General features: G+C 39.5%; 1 protein-coding gene across 3 annotated transcripts in view; it reads left to right on the forward strand.

Moving 5' to 3' along the window:
• cpne5b (copine Vb) overlaps window positions 1-16,502 on the forward strand; it is a 130,034-nt gene that overhangs the window by 56,058 nt on the left and 57,474 nt on the right. Inside the window, exons 6-7 of one of the 3 annotated variants that reach the window (XM_058631882.1) lie at window positions 666-680; window positions 3,875-3,951. In XM_058631882.1, coding sequence (XP_058487865.1) covers window positions 666-680; window positions 3,875-3,951 — 92 coding nt within the window. Of the gene's footprint in view, window positions 1-124; window positions 570-665; window positions 681-3,874; window positions 3,952-16,502 lie in introns of those variants that run through there. The other 2 variants (XM_058631885.1, XM_058631884.1) reach the window with 2 other exon arrangements.

Genomic DNA, 16,502 nt, shown 5'->3' on the forward strand with positions numbered 1-16,502 from the left:
AAAGCAAACCCTGTTTATTGCCTGTTCATAGATTTGTCCAAATACTTTCTTTTTCCATGTTTAGGATTTATCATGTTTTATATACATTGTGATTGTGCTAGGACATTTTTAATATTATAGATATTATTTATAAATACTTATTAGATAATAAGTATTTATAAATAAGTCTCATGTTTTATTGTTTTGTTTGTAGTAAGTAGTAATAGTGGCACGACATTGATAGACAGTCATGCCCACTTCAGTCATGTAGACACACAATGCTTTTACCCGTTAGTTTCCATTTTAGGCAATGTTTTATTAGTTGTACGTGATTATGTGGTTTCACTGGTTAAAAAGAACATGGTTTATACTTTAGGCTGGAAACTATGGTAACAGAAAGCATTAAGTTTGCTATCCAAATAATCCATCTAGGTGATTATTTTATGTATTTGGATGATCTGGGTTTGCATTTTTTCATCAGCTGTATTTTTTTGTGCATCTGTGTGTTTTTCTTTTACTCTCCGGCACAGCATGGGTTGTCTTTCCGCTCTCACTTCATCTTAAGCGGTGCTAGGGTTGTTAGGTTTATGGTACGTATAGTGCTGTGTTGGTATATGATGTGCTCTGTTATTGTTGTTGTTGTTATTGTTATTGTTGTTGCTGCTGCCGCCCAACCTTTCTGGAAGCCTGCAGAACTCAACGTAGGTCCCAGCATCTCTCTCACTCCTGACACTGCATGGCTGCTGTCTCATTAATGATCCTTCCCTCAGGAGGAAGGATGGTGTCACTGATCAGAACGACAAACAGCAAGACTCAGCTATTTGTACAGCTCTTAACAAATGCCGCCTTAAAAGCCCCAGTCTTAAACAAGACATTTGGACTTTCATCAGTTTTTGTCCCTTGTGTTTGTAACATTTGGAAACGATAGTTTGGTTGTTCTTTTTCAAGTAGGGGTGTATGAAGCATGTCTGCGTAGTCACTGCGTTACATAGAGCACAGTGTTCAGCGCTCTGTCAGTTTAAAGAGAGAAACAGTGGAATATGAATAACTCATTCAGCAAAACACAAAATCCAATTATTGTGTTGGTCTGACGAAACCCAAAACCTAAATTACATATTCAGTCCGGCTGAAATTGTACTAAATCTAATTTCTCAAAGTCAGATTAACAAAACGGTTTCTTTTGCACATTCAAAGGGCTATAACCCATAAATTGTGTTCTGATTCGTCAATCTCTCTCTCGTAACAGGCAGCGTGCTAAAGAAAGATACACTTTCTAAAACATGCTCTGTCTAAACATTAGTACATTATACACCCTTACTTTTAAAAGACAGAAGTATTTCTTTAAATGAAAAGATTTTCCAAGCTCTTCTTTTGAAACATTGGACATAGCAGACCACAGAGTCTCTCAGATGAAGCACACACTAACCCTCTGTTGAATTATTTAGTTTGTGCTACTTGCGTTTGGATTTCCAACTGTGGCTAGTTCAAAAAAAAGACTTTAACTAAACAGATTTTTTGTTTAACTTGTCAGAATGAAGTAGATTACAGCAGATCCGTTCTGGGTGATACCAAGACATGACTGTCCAGTTAAAGACAACTGCAGATGAAAGCCATGTCTCTCTCTACAAAGTGTTTACATTCATGTCCCACATGGTTGTGTATCATGTTTAGTGCTAGTGTTCATGTTGCTTAAATCCCTCCCTCCTATTGCTCGTCTGTTATCATCCCCTAATTCAAACCAGTGGCTCCCAACAAGTCAGTTGTTTCCTAACTCCTAACTATTTTGGTTGATTTAAAAAATGGAAAATGAATTTTGCAGTTGCGCACTATTTTGACGAAAATACATTGGGTTGTCATCTGTGACACGTTTGTGCGTAAAATCAAAAACCTCATGCTGTTAAGTTTTAGTCTCAGACTAGACAAAACAATACACACACCAAGACTCAGACATGTTCGTGAAATCATTTTAATAGCAGAGGTTTGCCAGCAAAATTAAGGATTCATTGTACGGACAATGGGCGTCCAAGATCCAGGCAGTTGGGGAAAGTCAGAGTGTCCAAGTCTTATGAAGATCCATGGAGGTTTGCATGTTCTCTGGGTTCTCCGGATTCCTCTTCCAGTCCAAAAACATGCACATTTGGGGATTAGGCTAATTGGACACTCTAAATTGACCGTAATTGTGAGATTGAATGGTTTGTATCTATATGTGTGAGTGAGTGAGTCAAACTGGACGTGGCTGGATGTTGGAACATGATAAATATGGCAGAACATATTATCTATGGCAGAGGAGGACAGAGCAAGTTAGGTATCAAGAGACAGAAAAAAAGTTGCAGCACTTGTAGAAGACTTCATCCATGACATTATCCCTGAGGGGAAACAACAATCTGGTGAAGACTAAACCCGAGACTGGGTATTTATAATAACAGATGGTGAAGAGTGGCAGTCATTGGGATGAGCAGCAGGTGTGTTGGTTGGTTGCAGGAGTCGGAAAATGGGACAGCCGCAGCCACGCCCAGCCAGGAACAGACAGACAGACAGACAGAGGGGATTGGGGGGGAAACCAGGGAATAAGACAAATGCTCCTAATCACAACATACATTGTGTCAGGGAACTTGTACTGTAAACAATCACTTCTGACAGAACCAGACTCAAAGTGTGAAAGCATGAATGGGGGACAAAGGAGAGGTCTATATAAGCAGCAGCAAGAATTGTTGCAAAACATTATACTCATATCATAATATCATATTTTAATCATAGCATATTAATGATGGCATATTACTACAACTACTTATAATAATCACAACTGGATCTGGAACCTGCAGCCCAGGAGTCATAGGTAGGCTACCTGCAGAAGTTTGAGCTTTGTAGTGTCTGAGCTAAATGCATAAATGTGAATTGGTTGGCTATCATATTTGCATATAGGCTTTTGCTGCCAATCTTTGCTGGCTTCTGCTACACAGAGCATGAGCAAAGCAAATGAGCCACAAAGGATTTTAGCAACACTTGATGCCAAGTCTTCAGAGACATTTCACTTGAAGTCTCTAGCGTGTGATTCGACCGTTAGGGGGCAGCCCGAGCTGTTGTCTCACAGAACTGAGCTGGACTGGTTGGGATACACTGCTTTAAAACCTGCTTTCCATTAATACCTTCATCGTCATGACCACAGTTAAACAATCTTGCTTCACTTTCCACTTAAAAACTGGACATGATTGTTGAGCAGAGCACACTGATTGGGTTTAATAGGAAGAAGAAGAGGAAGAGCAAAATAAACTGCATCACAGCTGACACTATATGTTGTCAAGCCTTCAGACCTCTTTTGTCCAGACCATAGGCCATACAGTATATAAGAAGTAGACAAAGTGAAACCTAGGAAGTAAAAAAAAAACTGCAAGAAGAAAGTCAAACTCTGACTTGATTTATGACGTCAAGAACATTGTCCTGCCTTTTTTGTCACATTTTGGACGACATACTTAACTAAAAAAAAAACATTGTCCTGAGAAATATATGGTCCGAATCCCCAATTTGAGGTATTCTCCAGTCACTTTTATGCCAGTTTTGTCAAATATGTTACTGTTTAGATAAAGCATGGCAAGTATGACTAAACACAATGAAACCAACAGCTAGTACCATCTACAGTAGGTACCTGGTGTCAAAAACTGCTGGCCTAATCACAACATTGGAGGCTCAAAAGCAGGAGTTTTTGCAACTGGATGGTTATGTCCATTTCTTATATACAGTCTATGGGTCAAACAAGTGGATGCACACACAGACCAAATTTAGGGAGACAAATTCAGGACTTTATAATTTGCAAGAGTGACAAAACCAGTTCAATTGATGTGTGGTCTGTCTGCTTAATATACCTTCCTTCTTTGCTTGCTTCCTTCCTTCCTTCCAGGACTTTTTGGGCCAGATGTTCTGTACCCTTGGGGAAATTGTGGGATCACCAGCAAGTCGACTGGAGAAACCACTAGGGTAAGTTAGCTTCAGTTTTCATAAATATCAAAACTTTGAGAAACTTTGTTAAGAGTGAACTTCAGAAGGAAGAAAATTGCTTTCAAGTCAAATTAAATGACCATTTACAGCTATATCTCATTTGTTCGGATAATTGTATATGAATGGACTGAAGTGGGAGTTAATTTGTTTGGAAGAGAATGAAAAAGAGGAGATGGGACAGAGAAAATTATTTGGTTATACAGAGAGTGGGTGTGTTAAATTGTAAAAAGACAGGAAGAAGAAGAAGAAAAGGGTGTTTTTGATGACTGTCTTTAAAGAAGAAGGTGAAGTGCGTTGCAAAATTACCTAAATTACTGCTCCTCTCCAAAGCGTGTGCTCTTTCATTGGCAGAGAAAAATGTAGTGCTAATGGAGCTATCCTTTTATCTGTCTTTATACCACTCTAACCCACCATCACCATTATCCTCAGTCTGCCGGGTTCTTTACATTCTAGTGGAAACATTTAAATGCTGCAGTCAGTGGCATTTTCTAGTTATCAGGTCTAAATCCGTTGCAGTAGAGAACAATCATGAGAGCATTAAGATACTGAAATTCAACTTTGCTGGTTTCGATGCCAACATTTGACATGCAACCACAGTAATGACGTAACAAGTTTTCACTTTGCTTCAAATTTGCCAACACAGTGTACAAAAAATATATGTCCCAACACAAGGTAACTAGGTATTCAAAAGTATTTTATAAAACTACAGTTCTATTTATAATTCCTGGCCCAAAAAGGTCATACATAATTAAAAAATATTTTGCAGTGGCATTGCTTGGATGAGTTTATGCAATGTCACATACATCTATTTCAATCCACAGTGGCATTCATTTTTTGCCAAGATTGTTTGCCAAGATCTTTGCCAAGTCTTCTCCATCACATCCCAACGATTTTCAGTGACGTTTATGTTTGTGACTTTGTGGTGGACAGTCCGTGTGTGAAAATTACTCATGCTCCTCGAGGCTGATGAATCCTGACATTGTCATCTTGGAATATGACCAAACAACCTCATCGTCATAGTTAGGTAAAGTCAGCTTGGTTTTTAGGCACATGAAATTGCTGAACCTAGATCTGACCGAATCCCCAGATCATAACACCTTTATTAGTATGTGATAACCTTTTCTTGGTTATTATTATAGTTGGGTTTAGAGCAGGGGTCTCAAACTAAAATGACCTGGGGGCCACTTATGGCGCATTTCCACCAACTTTACTTGCCATCGCCTCGCCTCGCCACACCGCGCCACGGCATGGTTTAAGTAGTGTTTCCACTAGCATAGTACCTGGTACCAGGTACTATTTTTAGTACATGCTCAGGCGAGGTTCCAAAAGTGTGCTGAGTAGGTGCTATGGGATAATTGGTCAGAGTGCCATCACAGGAAGAGATGTCCCACACACAAATCAAGCCTAGCAGCGGCGAACTGTAGATCACTTAAAACTACTTAACTATCCTAAAAACATGGGTTAATCTCCAACAACTACAGGAGTCTGGTGTAAATTCACTAGTCGCTCGCGTGTGTGTGTATCGCGTATAAAACAAAGTCAGCTGTGCAGTGATGACTCCGCCCACGTTAAGTAGGTACTTTTTTGTAGTGGAGATGCAACCTAATTGTGCTGTATTTTGTATCTCCTGTGACAGTCCTGCACTGTACAGTGAGTGATTTTGTGTCATGACTGACAGTTTGAGTTTGGCTGAAAGTGCCAAAAATCACCCAAAGTTTCACATGTAGATTCTTCTGCTATAAATAAACCTGGACTCTCTGTCGCACTGCCCTTTTTTTTTTTTTAGTGATGATCACGATTTTGGCTTCTGATATTGAAAATGCACCAACTGCCTGCATGCTCAATCAGAGCTACTGTTCCTGCACCATGTTTCCTGGATGCAGCGAGTAACAGTATGTTAAAGAACAGACAGACAGCAAATAACTTGAAGTACCAGGCAGACCTGTCTTTATTACTCTGTGTGTGTGTGTGTGTGTGTGTGTGTGTGTGAGAGAGAGAGAGTCAGGAGGAGCAAGGAGAGAGTGAAACAGTATTCCATGACTCTGCAGTGTTTTGGTAATTACTCAGAAGTCTGCAGGGGGTGATACAAGTTCTGCACTGGAGCTTTAAATGAAACCTGGTAAGGCCTGGGTCATATTTTCCGTGGTCTCTGTCCGCAGAGAAACGTTACAGCCCGTTTTCATTCCATGAGCGTCTCATACTGCAGCTCTGTCATGTCTCTTGGCGTCGCTTGACAGACGCACAAGGTATCCTTCCATGTCTGAAATAGACGCACCGGGCGGGGCTTTTACATGCCCTGAGTGTCTATTCACACTTTAACGTCACTGTGAGCATCAAGCCGGTACTAAGCAGTCACTGACATGGAAAATATATCCTCTATTATTTATGATGTTTTTATTGGTCATGGAAATGCTGCTGATATTAATATAATATGTCTAAGTATGTCTGAGTGTAAATACCCACTATGCCTAACCTGTATAACCTCAGTCCTGTTCATGGCCCTATAACCTCATACTTTATCGCTGCTTTGAGCGCCGCCAGTGGGTTTACATTGTAGTCAATTGAAAGCCCGATGCACAGAAGCGTACCCTGTGCGTCTGACAGGCGACGTCGTGGGACTTGACGGTGTGTTGGTATAAGACACTCTCGGGATAGCCACAGTTCCATTCATACTCAAATGATTGCACAGTTTGTAGGTCCTTGTATTCTTTAAGGGATAGGTTGTGCATGTGTGGATAGCGATGGATCTTCTTGTATAATTTCAAGAAAGCTTCCATGGTTATGGTTTATCAAGGCTAATACCATGGTTAATGATTGATGGTTGATTCAAGCTTTAGAATTTCTCTTCCACTAAACAGTTCCAGCACGACTCAGCTTGGCACAGCTCGACTCAACTCGTTTTCTTTTGCTTTTCCATTAGTGATAGTACCTGGTACCTGATGCTTTTCATAGTACCTGCACTGGCGAGGTTCCAAACCAGTGGAGCCGATACTAAACATGCCGTGGACAGACTACTGGCCACTGATCACTGGTCAGAGCCAAATTGTAGATCAGTTAAGAAGACTAATCTTTTTTGTGTAATTATTCAGTACACCAAAAACAACTGCTTTACAACTCACTAGTCACTGTGTGTGTCATGTATAAAACCACATCACGGCAGTTCGTACAGCCATGTAATCCACATTGAGGAACTATAGTAATAGAAAACAATAACAAACGGAGTAGAATCGAGTCGAGCAGAGCCGTGCTGGAACTGTATAGTGGAAAAGCACCAGAAAAGAGAGAACCCAGCCTTTTTTTTTTAATCAGTGACTTCACGATGGTGGAAGCCTGCCCATGATTCTTAATTTCCCAGGCATCACTATGATTCAAGTGTCATGTCTAATGTCTCTAATGTCTCCTCCTTGGATAGAACTGTCTGTTTATATAAGATATATACTGTCTGTTATCATCGCAACAGACATTACACCAAAGGGTGTTCTCTCGCTCCACAGCGCTCCTTTGATGATGACAGAGCTGGAGAACAGTTATGTCAGTCACTGTTTGGATTATTTTCCCCCCAATGATGTGTGGATGGTGTTTACTCAAGATTGGAGTTGTGCAAATATAAATTCCCCCTATATAAGCCCTAGAATTAGACCTTATACTGTATATGATATCATAAGTTTAAGATCAAACCACTGATTTTTGAATTGATGACATAGTTTGGAAAGGAAATACTGTTCTTTTTGAATTATTATTTTTTTTTATTTGGGACTGTGCAGCTTAAGATAATACAACTGCTTGCCAATTTTTCTTTTCATGACAGGCTGTCATCTTTTTTATTGGGTGCAGAATGAAGCTCTCAGCATGGTGGAAAATTTGAATTTCTGCTCCTGCTATTTTCGCAGTTCCTCTCTTGAAAGCTGCCACTTCACTGCAACAACATGTGAAATAAATTTAACATGGTGATTACATTCAGGACTTGAGGTTTTTGAGGTTGAAGTGGATTAAAAAATGTCATTGCTGGAGAGCGGCAGAGATGGGGGAGCAGGGGTTTGGACTGCCTAAACAGTATCCTTATGTCTAAACTTAATCAAAACCGGACCTTAAAATAACCACAATTAACATCTTAATCTTTATCTCAGAATTTAGGTTTTGCCTCAGAAGGACAAGCCTTGTGTCCCCATGAAGACTGTGTTTATATCTGGTCCTAAAGAGGACACAAAACAAGCACACACATTCACACAATCTTGGTTTGTATACCTTAGTGAGGACACATCATTGACATAATGCATTCCCTAGCCCCTTACCCTAACCTTAAGCATCACAACTAAGTGCTTAACTAACTAACTAACCTTAACTAACTAACCCTTACCTAAATCCAATTCTAACCCTTACCTGGTATTAAGCCAGAAAAAGCCTTTAAAGTTGTGGGGCCCAGACAAACTGTCCCCACAAGGACAAAATGTGCCCACAAAGATATTTTTTTTTTTACACACACACACGTACACGCACAGTGATGCATTGCCTTCTTTGATATGCAGCCTAGTGGAGTTTGTTTTCATATTTCCGTGGTAATGAAGAGTGATTCATATTCTATTGCTTGAAAATGTCAAGACATTTGTCTAAGCTGTTTGCAGCCAATGGGAGAATGTTTTTTATCTTGTGTTTGTTTACTGTGCCTGCATCGGCCCTCTGCTTCTCATTTCACCTGCTTGTAGGAGGTAAAATGGAAATGCTGTTGGGTGTCAAGTCAAAAGATCTTTGAGAGGGTTACACTCTGAGATAATAGACACATTTCCTGAATAGATTTAAATTCTGCACCTTGGTTTAATGGCGTATGAATGATTAAGTGTGTTTTAGTTTTGTCTTTTGTTTGGTCTAATTCCTTTCTTCTTTCCTGGCTAATTGTGACGGCTTTAATCTTCTTGAAGTGAGTGCTTGTTTAAATATGCAGCAGAATTCATTATTGGGAAACAGGCAAACCCGAGAGGGAGAGAGAGAGACAGAAGGTGACTTTAGTGTCTGTGCATTTCAGGTGATAGAAACTAAGCAGTAGTCATCACAAGATGAATATGCAAGCACACATTTGTATTTCTCCGAGTTTACTGAAAAAGTCCTGCCCCTCCCCCGTGACCCAAAAAGTTTTGGCTGAGATAATGGCCGACAGTAATGATTTTTGACAAGGTTGAATTATAGCAACAGAATGACTTGTAATTGCAGACTGTGAGACTTTCATATTAGTCTATTGTTTACCTCAGTGGTGTTTACATAAACATGAAATGAAAAAATTGGCACTTTTAACGTTCCTGTCCCTTTTTGCTTGGATTTGCTCTCAGCGTCCCCCTACAGCAATACGCTTCCGTAGTTAACAGTATTGTTTGTTACAACTAAAAAACACTGTAATGTGCACTTGCTGACAAGCCAACAATACTCTGAAGCAGGACTTCTAGAAGAGCTGTGTTTATGTGTGTTATATGTGGTTTTCTGCTCCACTGCACTAATTGTGTTTGAAAAACTGATTTATTTTGGCTCTCTGATTGTGATTCTTTTTGTTGCACTACAAATCTGAAATTGTCAATGTGTATATTATTAGTGTGTCTGTATATCTAATATGCAACCACTAGATGGACCGTGGCGTATGCCGTAAAGTAGCATGTTCTGGTTCTTTTTATGGCATCGAACCCAAAACCATGAGTTCCATAGTGCCAATACAGGCATTGCTTTGACAGAGGTGACATTCACCCTGTTGTAGGTCGATGGACCATCAGAATAATGTCGGAGACATTATTAGAAGGTTGAAATCCTACATTCTGTCGCTATGAGTTTAACCCACATTTCTCCATTAAAGCCCAATGTCACTGTGCAGCTCCAAAGGGTTTTGAGAAATTTTACTCCCATTGCACTCCAAATCATTCATTGACTCACTTATTCATTCATATGGGGGAATTTATTTGCAGTTTCCTTTGGCTTCACCATGGTTAGTCAAATTGCCTTTAAATGTCATGCTCATAACTCCACATTGAACCTTATGTTGTGATGTTTTGTTTGAGAAGGAATGGACGAGTTTTGCAGCACAATTTTGTTGTATGGAGAAAGAAAAAAGGAAGAATATATAGTATGTATTAAAGCTGGGTGATAAATCGATTTCAGCAATTCATTTGAATTTGTTGTTCAGGGCGATTTGTTTTTCATGAGAATGGGGAAATGGAATTTCCTCTTTAACTGCCCTGTTGTTCACAGTGGTCTGACCCCTTCCCCCTCCTGTTCTTAGATGCACACAGCATGGTAGGAAAATGGGAAGAGATAGTCAACAGGAAAGGCACAGTGTTGTCTGTAAATTTGGAACTGGTTTGGTTTGGTGGTGCTAGACCATGAACAAACTGCAAGTTTGGTTTGAAAGCTGTTGCAACCAAAGGGAGCTGCATGAAGAATTTGTTCCAGCACCTCAGCAGCATGCAGCTAAGTGGGAGAGATGTCGCTCTCTGCAAGAGATAAAGGACCGTAGCTCACAAAAAAACTGTCTTCAGTCAGTAGTTTTCACATTGTGTTCTGTACGACAAGAAAGGAACCCAGTGGAAATGTATTATTGATGCATATTGCTAAAGATAAGGTCCCTGTGTTAAGACTTTGCCAGTCGAAGTTCTTGCTGAAAAGTTATATTATTTTTGTTGTTTACAATGCCAGGGCCTATTGAGACTTGTGCTTTGTTGCACTTTTGTTCAAATTCCAGAAGGCAAAATAAAAGCAAAATTTGTTTTGAATAATTTCTTTGTCATTTGAAAAAGAAAATAGATGTTGGACTTTAGTATGTATGTTATAAAAATGCACTTGCTTCCTTTGAAGCAGGTACACAATAAGAGCTATTTCAAGCTACTTTTTTTTTTTTTTAGTAAAATCCATTAGAAACAGACTTTTAAAACAGTTTCCAACAGAAAAAGCACGGGGGTAGTTTGGGCTGCAAGATATTGGAAAAAAATGTTGTTTTTTTGCGATGTATATTGCGATCTTAAAAAATATAGCTGACTGCTCAGAGAGAGAGAGCAGAGCAGAGAAATCGGTTCAGAGATGCTTTTCTGAAGCAAAATAAAAGCTGACATGTTCTAAAAAAATGGGAAAACGTCTTGTGACTATCGCACATTGCGATGACGGTGCTCAAATGATACATCGTGCACCCCTAGGTGTAGTTGCACCATAACATTTACTCCATTTAGGGAACACGGTCCCCTTTCAGTGCTTGGCATTTTAAAACCTCTGTGATAGAAGATGGTTACTCATATGCAAATGCTGGTAATGAGAATCACCCACCAAGGAAAATGACATATCATAGTTTGCTCTGTGGGATATGAAATCAATGTTGTGGTCTGTAATTTATTCAAGGTTGTAGTTGATGTTACTGATAGTGACATGGCTCACGAGGTCGCAACGAAAGTGACGCCACACCATTTTATTCGACATTCAATCACAGTAAACCAAATTAAATGATCAACATTGCTTATGTTCAATTTGCCAGCCTCTCTTGTGGAGCAGTTAATAATTTTCATGTCCGATGTCATAAAACACCAGCTGGTGTCTCCTCTATCTTGGCTCACTATGAAATAACTACACTTAATGAGAGCCAAGTGGAGTCAACTACACAGACATTGTTGATATTGGTTGTGGCTGTGACTTCGACAGTCAAAGTACAGAAAATTGGAGTTGGATACTGTAGGAAAACACTGGAAGCTAAAATGCTCTGCTACCCTCTCTTCCACATGGACGTGAAGAGGACTTTTAATTTTGCTGTTTTTGTGTATGATTGAGTGAGTCAAAGAGGTCATGTGATAAGATGCACCTGTGTTTGTCCATCTATGGCAAATCAAAGACAACATTATTATAATAAGATCCTTTCATTTTCATTGATATGTAGTGTGTGTGTGTCTGTGTGTGTGTCGGAGCACTTGTTGCTTAACATCAAAACAAATGTTGCTCTTTTATGATTGCTTCACATTTTACGCTGCGATTAAAATTATCTATCCATTGATATTTACATAGAAACTCATTCAAACAGACGGAACAGGGACCAAAGCACACAAGACATTTATTCACTTTTAAATTTGGGGAAAGTTAATGTGTTAATATGTTTACTTTTACATTACTGTATGTATAGTAAAGTGTTTCTTTCTTTCTTTTTTTTATCATCTGGTGCCACCAGTTTCTTCTTAGTCAGTGTGAGCCTTGTTTTTTTTGTTGGTGGTATTTTACGACAGCACTATTACACTCCACCATATGGGGTATTCATATAATATATAAAGTAAGTTATGGTATATTTTTAGCGATATACAAGATGGTATACAGTCACAGACGGAACATGCTGGACTTTTCTAACTGCCTCACGTGTCGCACGACGTGGGAGCCTCTAAGTCTAAGTCTAAGTCTAAGTATACACCCATTACAGAGTTATAACCTGGGTATTACTTTGTAAGTAACATAGTAATATATCACCTCCATTGCATTAGAAATAAAATACCTTCATAATATCACCTCTTTATTAAATAAACATACTATTACTATATTTTTTGTATATTACTATATACTAGAATGATAGATAAATAAGAAGAGCAATACAAACAGAAACAAAATGTGGTCAAATGTGTGATATGTAATAAAAGTACTATATACATGTATTTATAGTATATAACAAGATATATAGTAATTATAGTATCTATAATATAGATTTACTCATCTCAGTAAAATATCCTGAAACCTTTCCGTTTTTGCTGTTTCTTCTGCTTTTAATTATTCAGACATTTTTATTATCCTAAAGCATATTGTGTTCCTGCGGAGTCTGCCCAGGTATCTTGTCCTGGAGCTGACCATAATCACCACACTTTGCAGTGCTCAGAGAGAAGCTCCACTGCAGCAGATGGTGGATGAATGATTCACTCGAGGGGGAAACTGTTGACAGAAAAGTAGCCAGAGGAGAATCATTGTTGTGCACTTCAGTTTTCCCTCACTGCAACTCAAACATTCAAGTAAAAACATCTATGCTCACCTTTCTCGAACCTCCAGGCTGCTACTACCTACAACCCACTACTCCCTGATACTGCCATCATATTCTAATTTGCTTTTAAAAGTTTCCTGAAATACTCATTAACTGATTTGGCTACGTAGTATCCACAAGAACTGTTGTACTACTGTACTACTGAATTATTGTACTACTGCACTGCCTAATCACTGTGTTGCATTACATTAAAACCAAAAACAACTGTATAGATGTGGAGCAAAGTTCAATTGTTGCTTTAAATTGAAAGAAAGGAGAGAGGAACCTCCTGCACATTAAACTAAATTAAAGGAAAGAAAAGCAAAAGGATAATTAAGACAAAGGCAGTGATGCAACATTATACGTACCCACTGCCGTTGGGAAATAAATTAAAATTCCTTACATAATCCATGAACGTCAGGCTAGATTAGCAAAATGGGCACACGTTTGTTGCAGTGTGTAACTTTTGGTGGTATTTTGTTGTTGGAGTTAATATTGTGGCTCTGCCTGGTCTTCACGCACAGAGATGATGTCATATATTTAGTATGTTGAGTCCTTCTTCTGAAAACTAACTATATCAAATCTGACTGAGGGTACGTTTGTGTGTATACAGCAGCAGCACATGGGTGGGCGGAGCCAAGAAGCATTTAGCTGATAAAACAGTAGCAGTAAAAATCAGAAACTGTCCGCGAACACTTCTTTGTGTTTTTAGTCATAGTCTAACTTGTTTGCAGTCGTTTGGCTTTACTGGCACTGGCTGTTGCACTCATCACAAAGCAAATCACTTCCTGTGTGCTACACGGTAATGTCACGAGGTAGCGCAACGTCTTAAAACGGCTCGACTGAGAAATAGAGAGAGAGAGAGTAGTGTGGAGGTGAGCTGGAGCTTTGTGTGAACTTGTTTGACAATAGTTTGAACTTTATATTTAAATGCTACACATCTCAGTGTTATTGTGTGCACTTCTTCCACAATACTTTCAATTTAAAGGCATCCATGAGTATTAGTGAGTATAAACACTAGGCAAGTAGGTCTGCTTCTCTCTGGGGTTTCACAACATTTTTATGTCACACTGTTCCAAAAAAAAGACATGCCATCAAAAAGCTTTTGAAAAAGCTAGAATTGTGAACTGTGAATTAGCAAAAACACCCCCCAGAAAACCCAAACAGCAGCAGGTTACACATTTTCTGAGTGCTAAATTGTGGGCAGCTCGGCAACATCCTGAGCAGCTGAGGAGTCATGCTGGGAGCAGAGGCTGCAAACATGGTCTCCTCCAGTCTCCAATGTATTGTTTCAAAAATCTGTTAGATATGTGTTTGAATCCATGTGGTCAGAGGAGACAATAATGTAACACGTTAGTCTGAATAAAATCAAGCTCTTAGTCGGACTAACATACCTGGATAATGCGTTTCGTAGTCCAATTACTCCTGCTTGTATACGGTTAGTCAGACTTGAGTCAGAGTTCTGCGCATGCACAGAATATCCACCCTGGTCTTTGACCTAGCAGTAGAAGGAGACGACAATACAGTTGTGTCACAACAGCTATAGAGAAGACCCACTTTTGGACTGACTAAAAGACGAGATTTATGTTTCTTCAATCCATCTCATCGTTCGCTGTTTCTTTCTCTGTGACGTAAAAGGTCTACAGGAAACTGATTCAATAGAGCGATACAGCGCTTCCTATGGAGGCGGAGTCAGATGATACACAGCCAATAAATACATTTTCTCCTCCGCATGTAAAATCAGCGTCGGAAAGTTTGCCTGTCTTACTCGAACTACAGCCTTAGCTCGATTAAACCGTGTACGTAAAGGTACTGACTGACCAAGCCTCTCTGTATCTTGGACCTTCTTGGACCTCTGTCATAATCATGGATCGCACTAGCTTCCTTCCGATAGAGCTCTGGTTATATATACCAGGCAATATGTCAACTAACACGTCTCTCCAGCTGCTGTATTGCTAAAAATTTTAAATGGTGGACAGCTGTTGTGTCCCAGGATGACAAAGCAGTCAGGGACAAGCAAACAGGAGATCACCATCTTGATGGTGCAATGGGAATCCACAAGCAACAGATTGTGCTTGTGTAGTGATCAAGCATCGAACACTGTCTACCTTTTTAGTACCTTGTTCATTTTACATTCTATTGTTGCAATGTGTAAGTGTGTAGGAGTATGATGAGAAAAAGTTTAGATGTCAGAAAACTGCAGGACTGGAATGATGTCTGCTTCAGCTGTTTCCATAGTCTGTCAGTTTCTGTGATGCATCATTTGATCACTGGATTTAAATGAATGTCACTGACGCTGTTCATTGTTGCAGAAGCTTTTCCTGCCATCATGATGCTGTAAACAAACAGTCACATGAGGCTCTGTAGATTTATGCACGGCAAACTATAGCCACTGTGTGACAGATGTAAAAGAAGAAGCTGCGAGTTCTTAGTCTGTGCTGTCTCCCCATGTCTTGTCAAAACCCTCATTTATCATACAGATACAGTAAAACAGTAAAAGGTATTGACGGTGAGTTGCTTATCTAAATTTAACCCCTGCTACAAGTTGACAAGAGCTCCTAAGAGATATGTGAGTGGGACGGGATGTTGCATTCATCATATCTGCCAAGATCTTCCCAGCAAGTTTGGAGGCTGAACAATTTAATTCACTCTGTGGGCCAGGTGTTGTCTGCCCGACTGTCTTTTTTTCTCTCTATTCACCGATATTTTCCCATTTCCTTGCTGTTTCGCATCTCAGTGCTCTCTATTTCCCCTGTTCACTCACCTGTAGTGACACCACACATTTCTCTCTGTTGGTATGGTAACCATCTATTTCTAACCCACACTTTGAGCAAGCCAAGCTCCAGTGTTCCTTATCATTACCTATCAAGTATTTGCAGATGCACTGGAACTCGGACAAAAAGACTGTAACAGCATAAGTTTTTTTTTGTTTGTTTTTTTCACCTTTGTCAATGATGGATTTACATGTTTGGCTGCCTTTGTGGTTTGAGTGATTTAGCAGGTGCAGTTTCAAAATGCAGATATCTGTTATTTCTTTAAAAGGCTGCTCCTCCTGAAAAGGTTTTCTCAAAAACATGGAATCTTTTTAGGGAAATATTGTAGTACTATTGTTCTTCTTCCCCCATGTAGTTTCTACTGTTATGTTGAGAGGATTTAGAGAGGATTGATCTGTGGCACAGAAGTGTTACCTTGTTCCAGGAGGTAGTGGTGTTGGTAAAGTTCCTGTTGTTGTTGTAAATGTCTTTTTTGAGATCACCTCTGGCTCTGGTGTGGAGTTAGAGCGAGAGCCTGTACGAGTTCTGCGAGATCTTAAAGTAAGTAAAGGCAGATAAATGAGATCCTCTTGTCAAGATTACTCCTTTCTCCTGCAGGTAGACATCCACATACGTATCCCTTGTTGGCAGAAGCTTACAATATCTCCATGAACTCTAAACGCTGGAGTACATATTAAAATTAAAATTAAGGGGTTTCCATTACCGTTTGTTTATTGCGATATTTAGGTGTTTAGGTTTTTTTCTAGGAGTAA

Source organism: Solea solea, chromosome 6, assembly GCF_958295425.1.
Source record: "Solea solea chromosome 6, fSolSol10.1, whole genome shotgun sequence".
NCBI lineage: Eukaryota > Metazoa > Chordata > Actinopteri > Pleuronectiformes > Soleidae > Solea > Solea solea.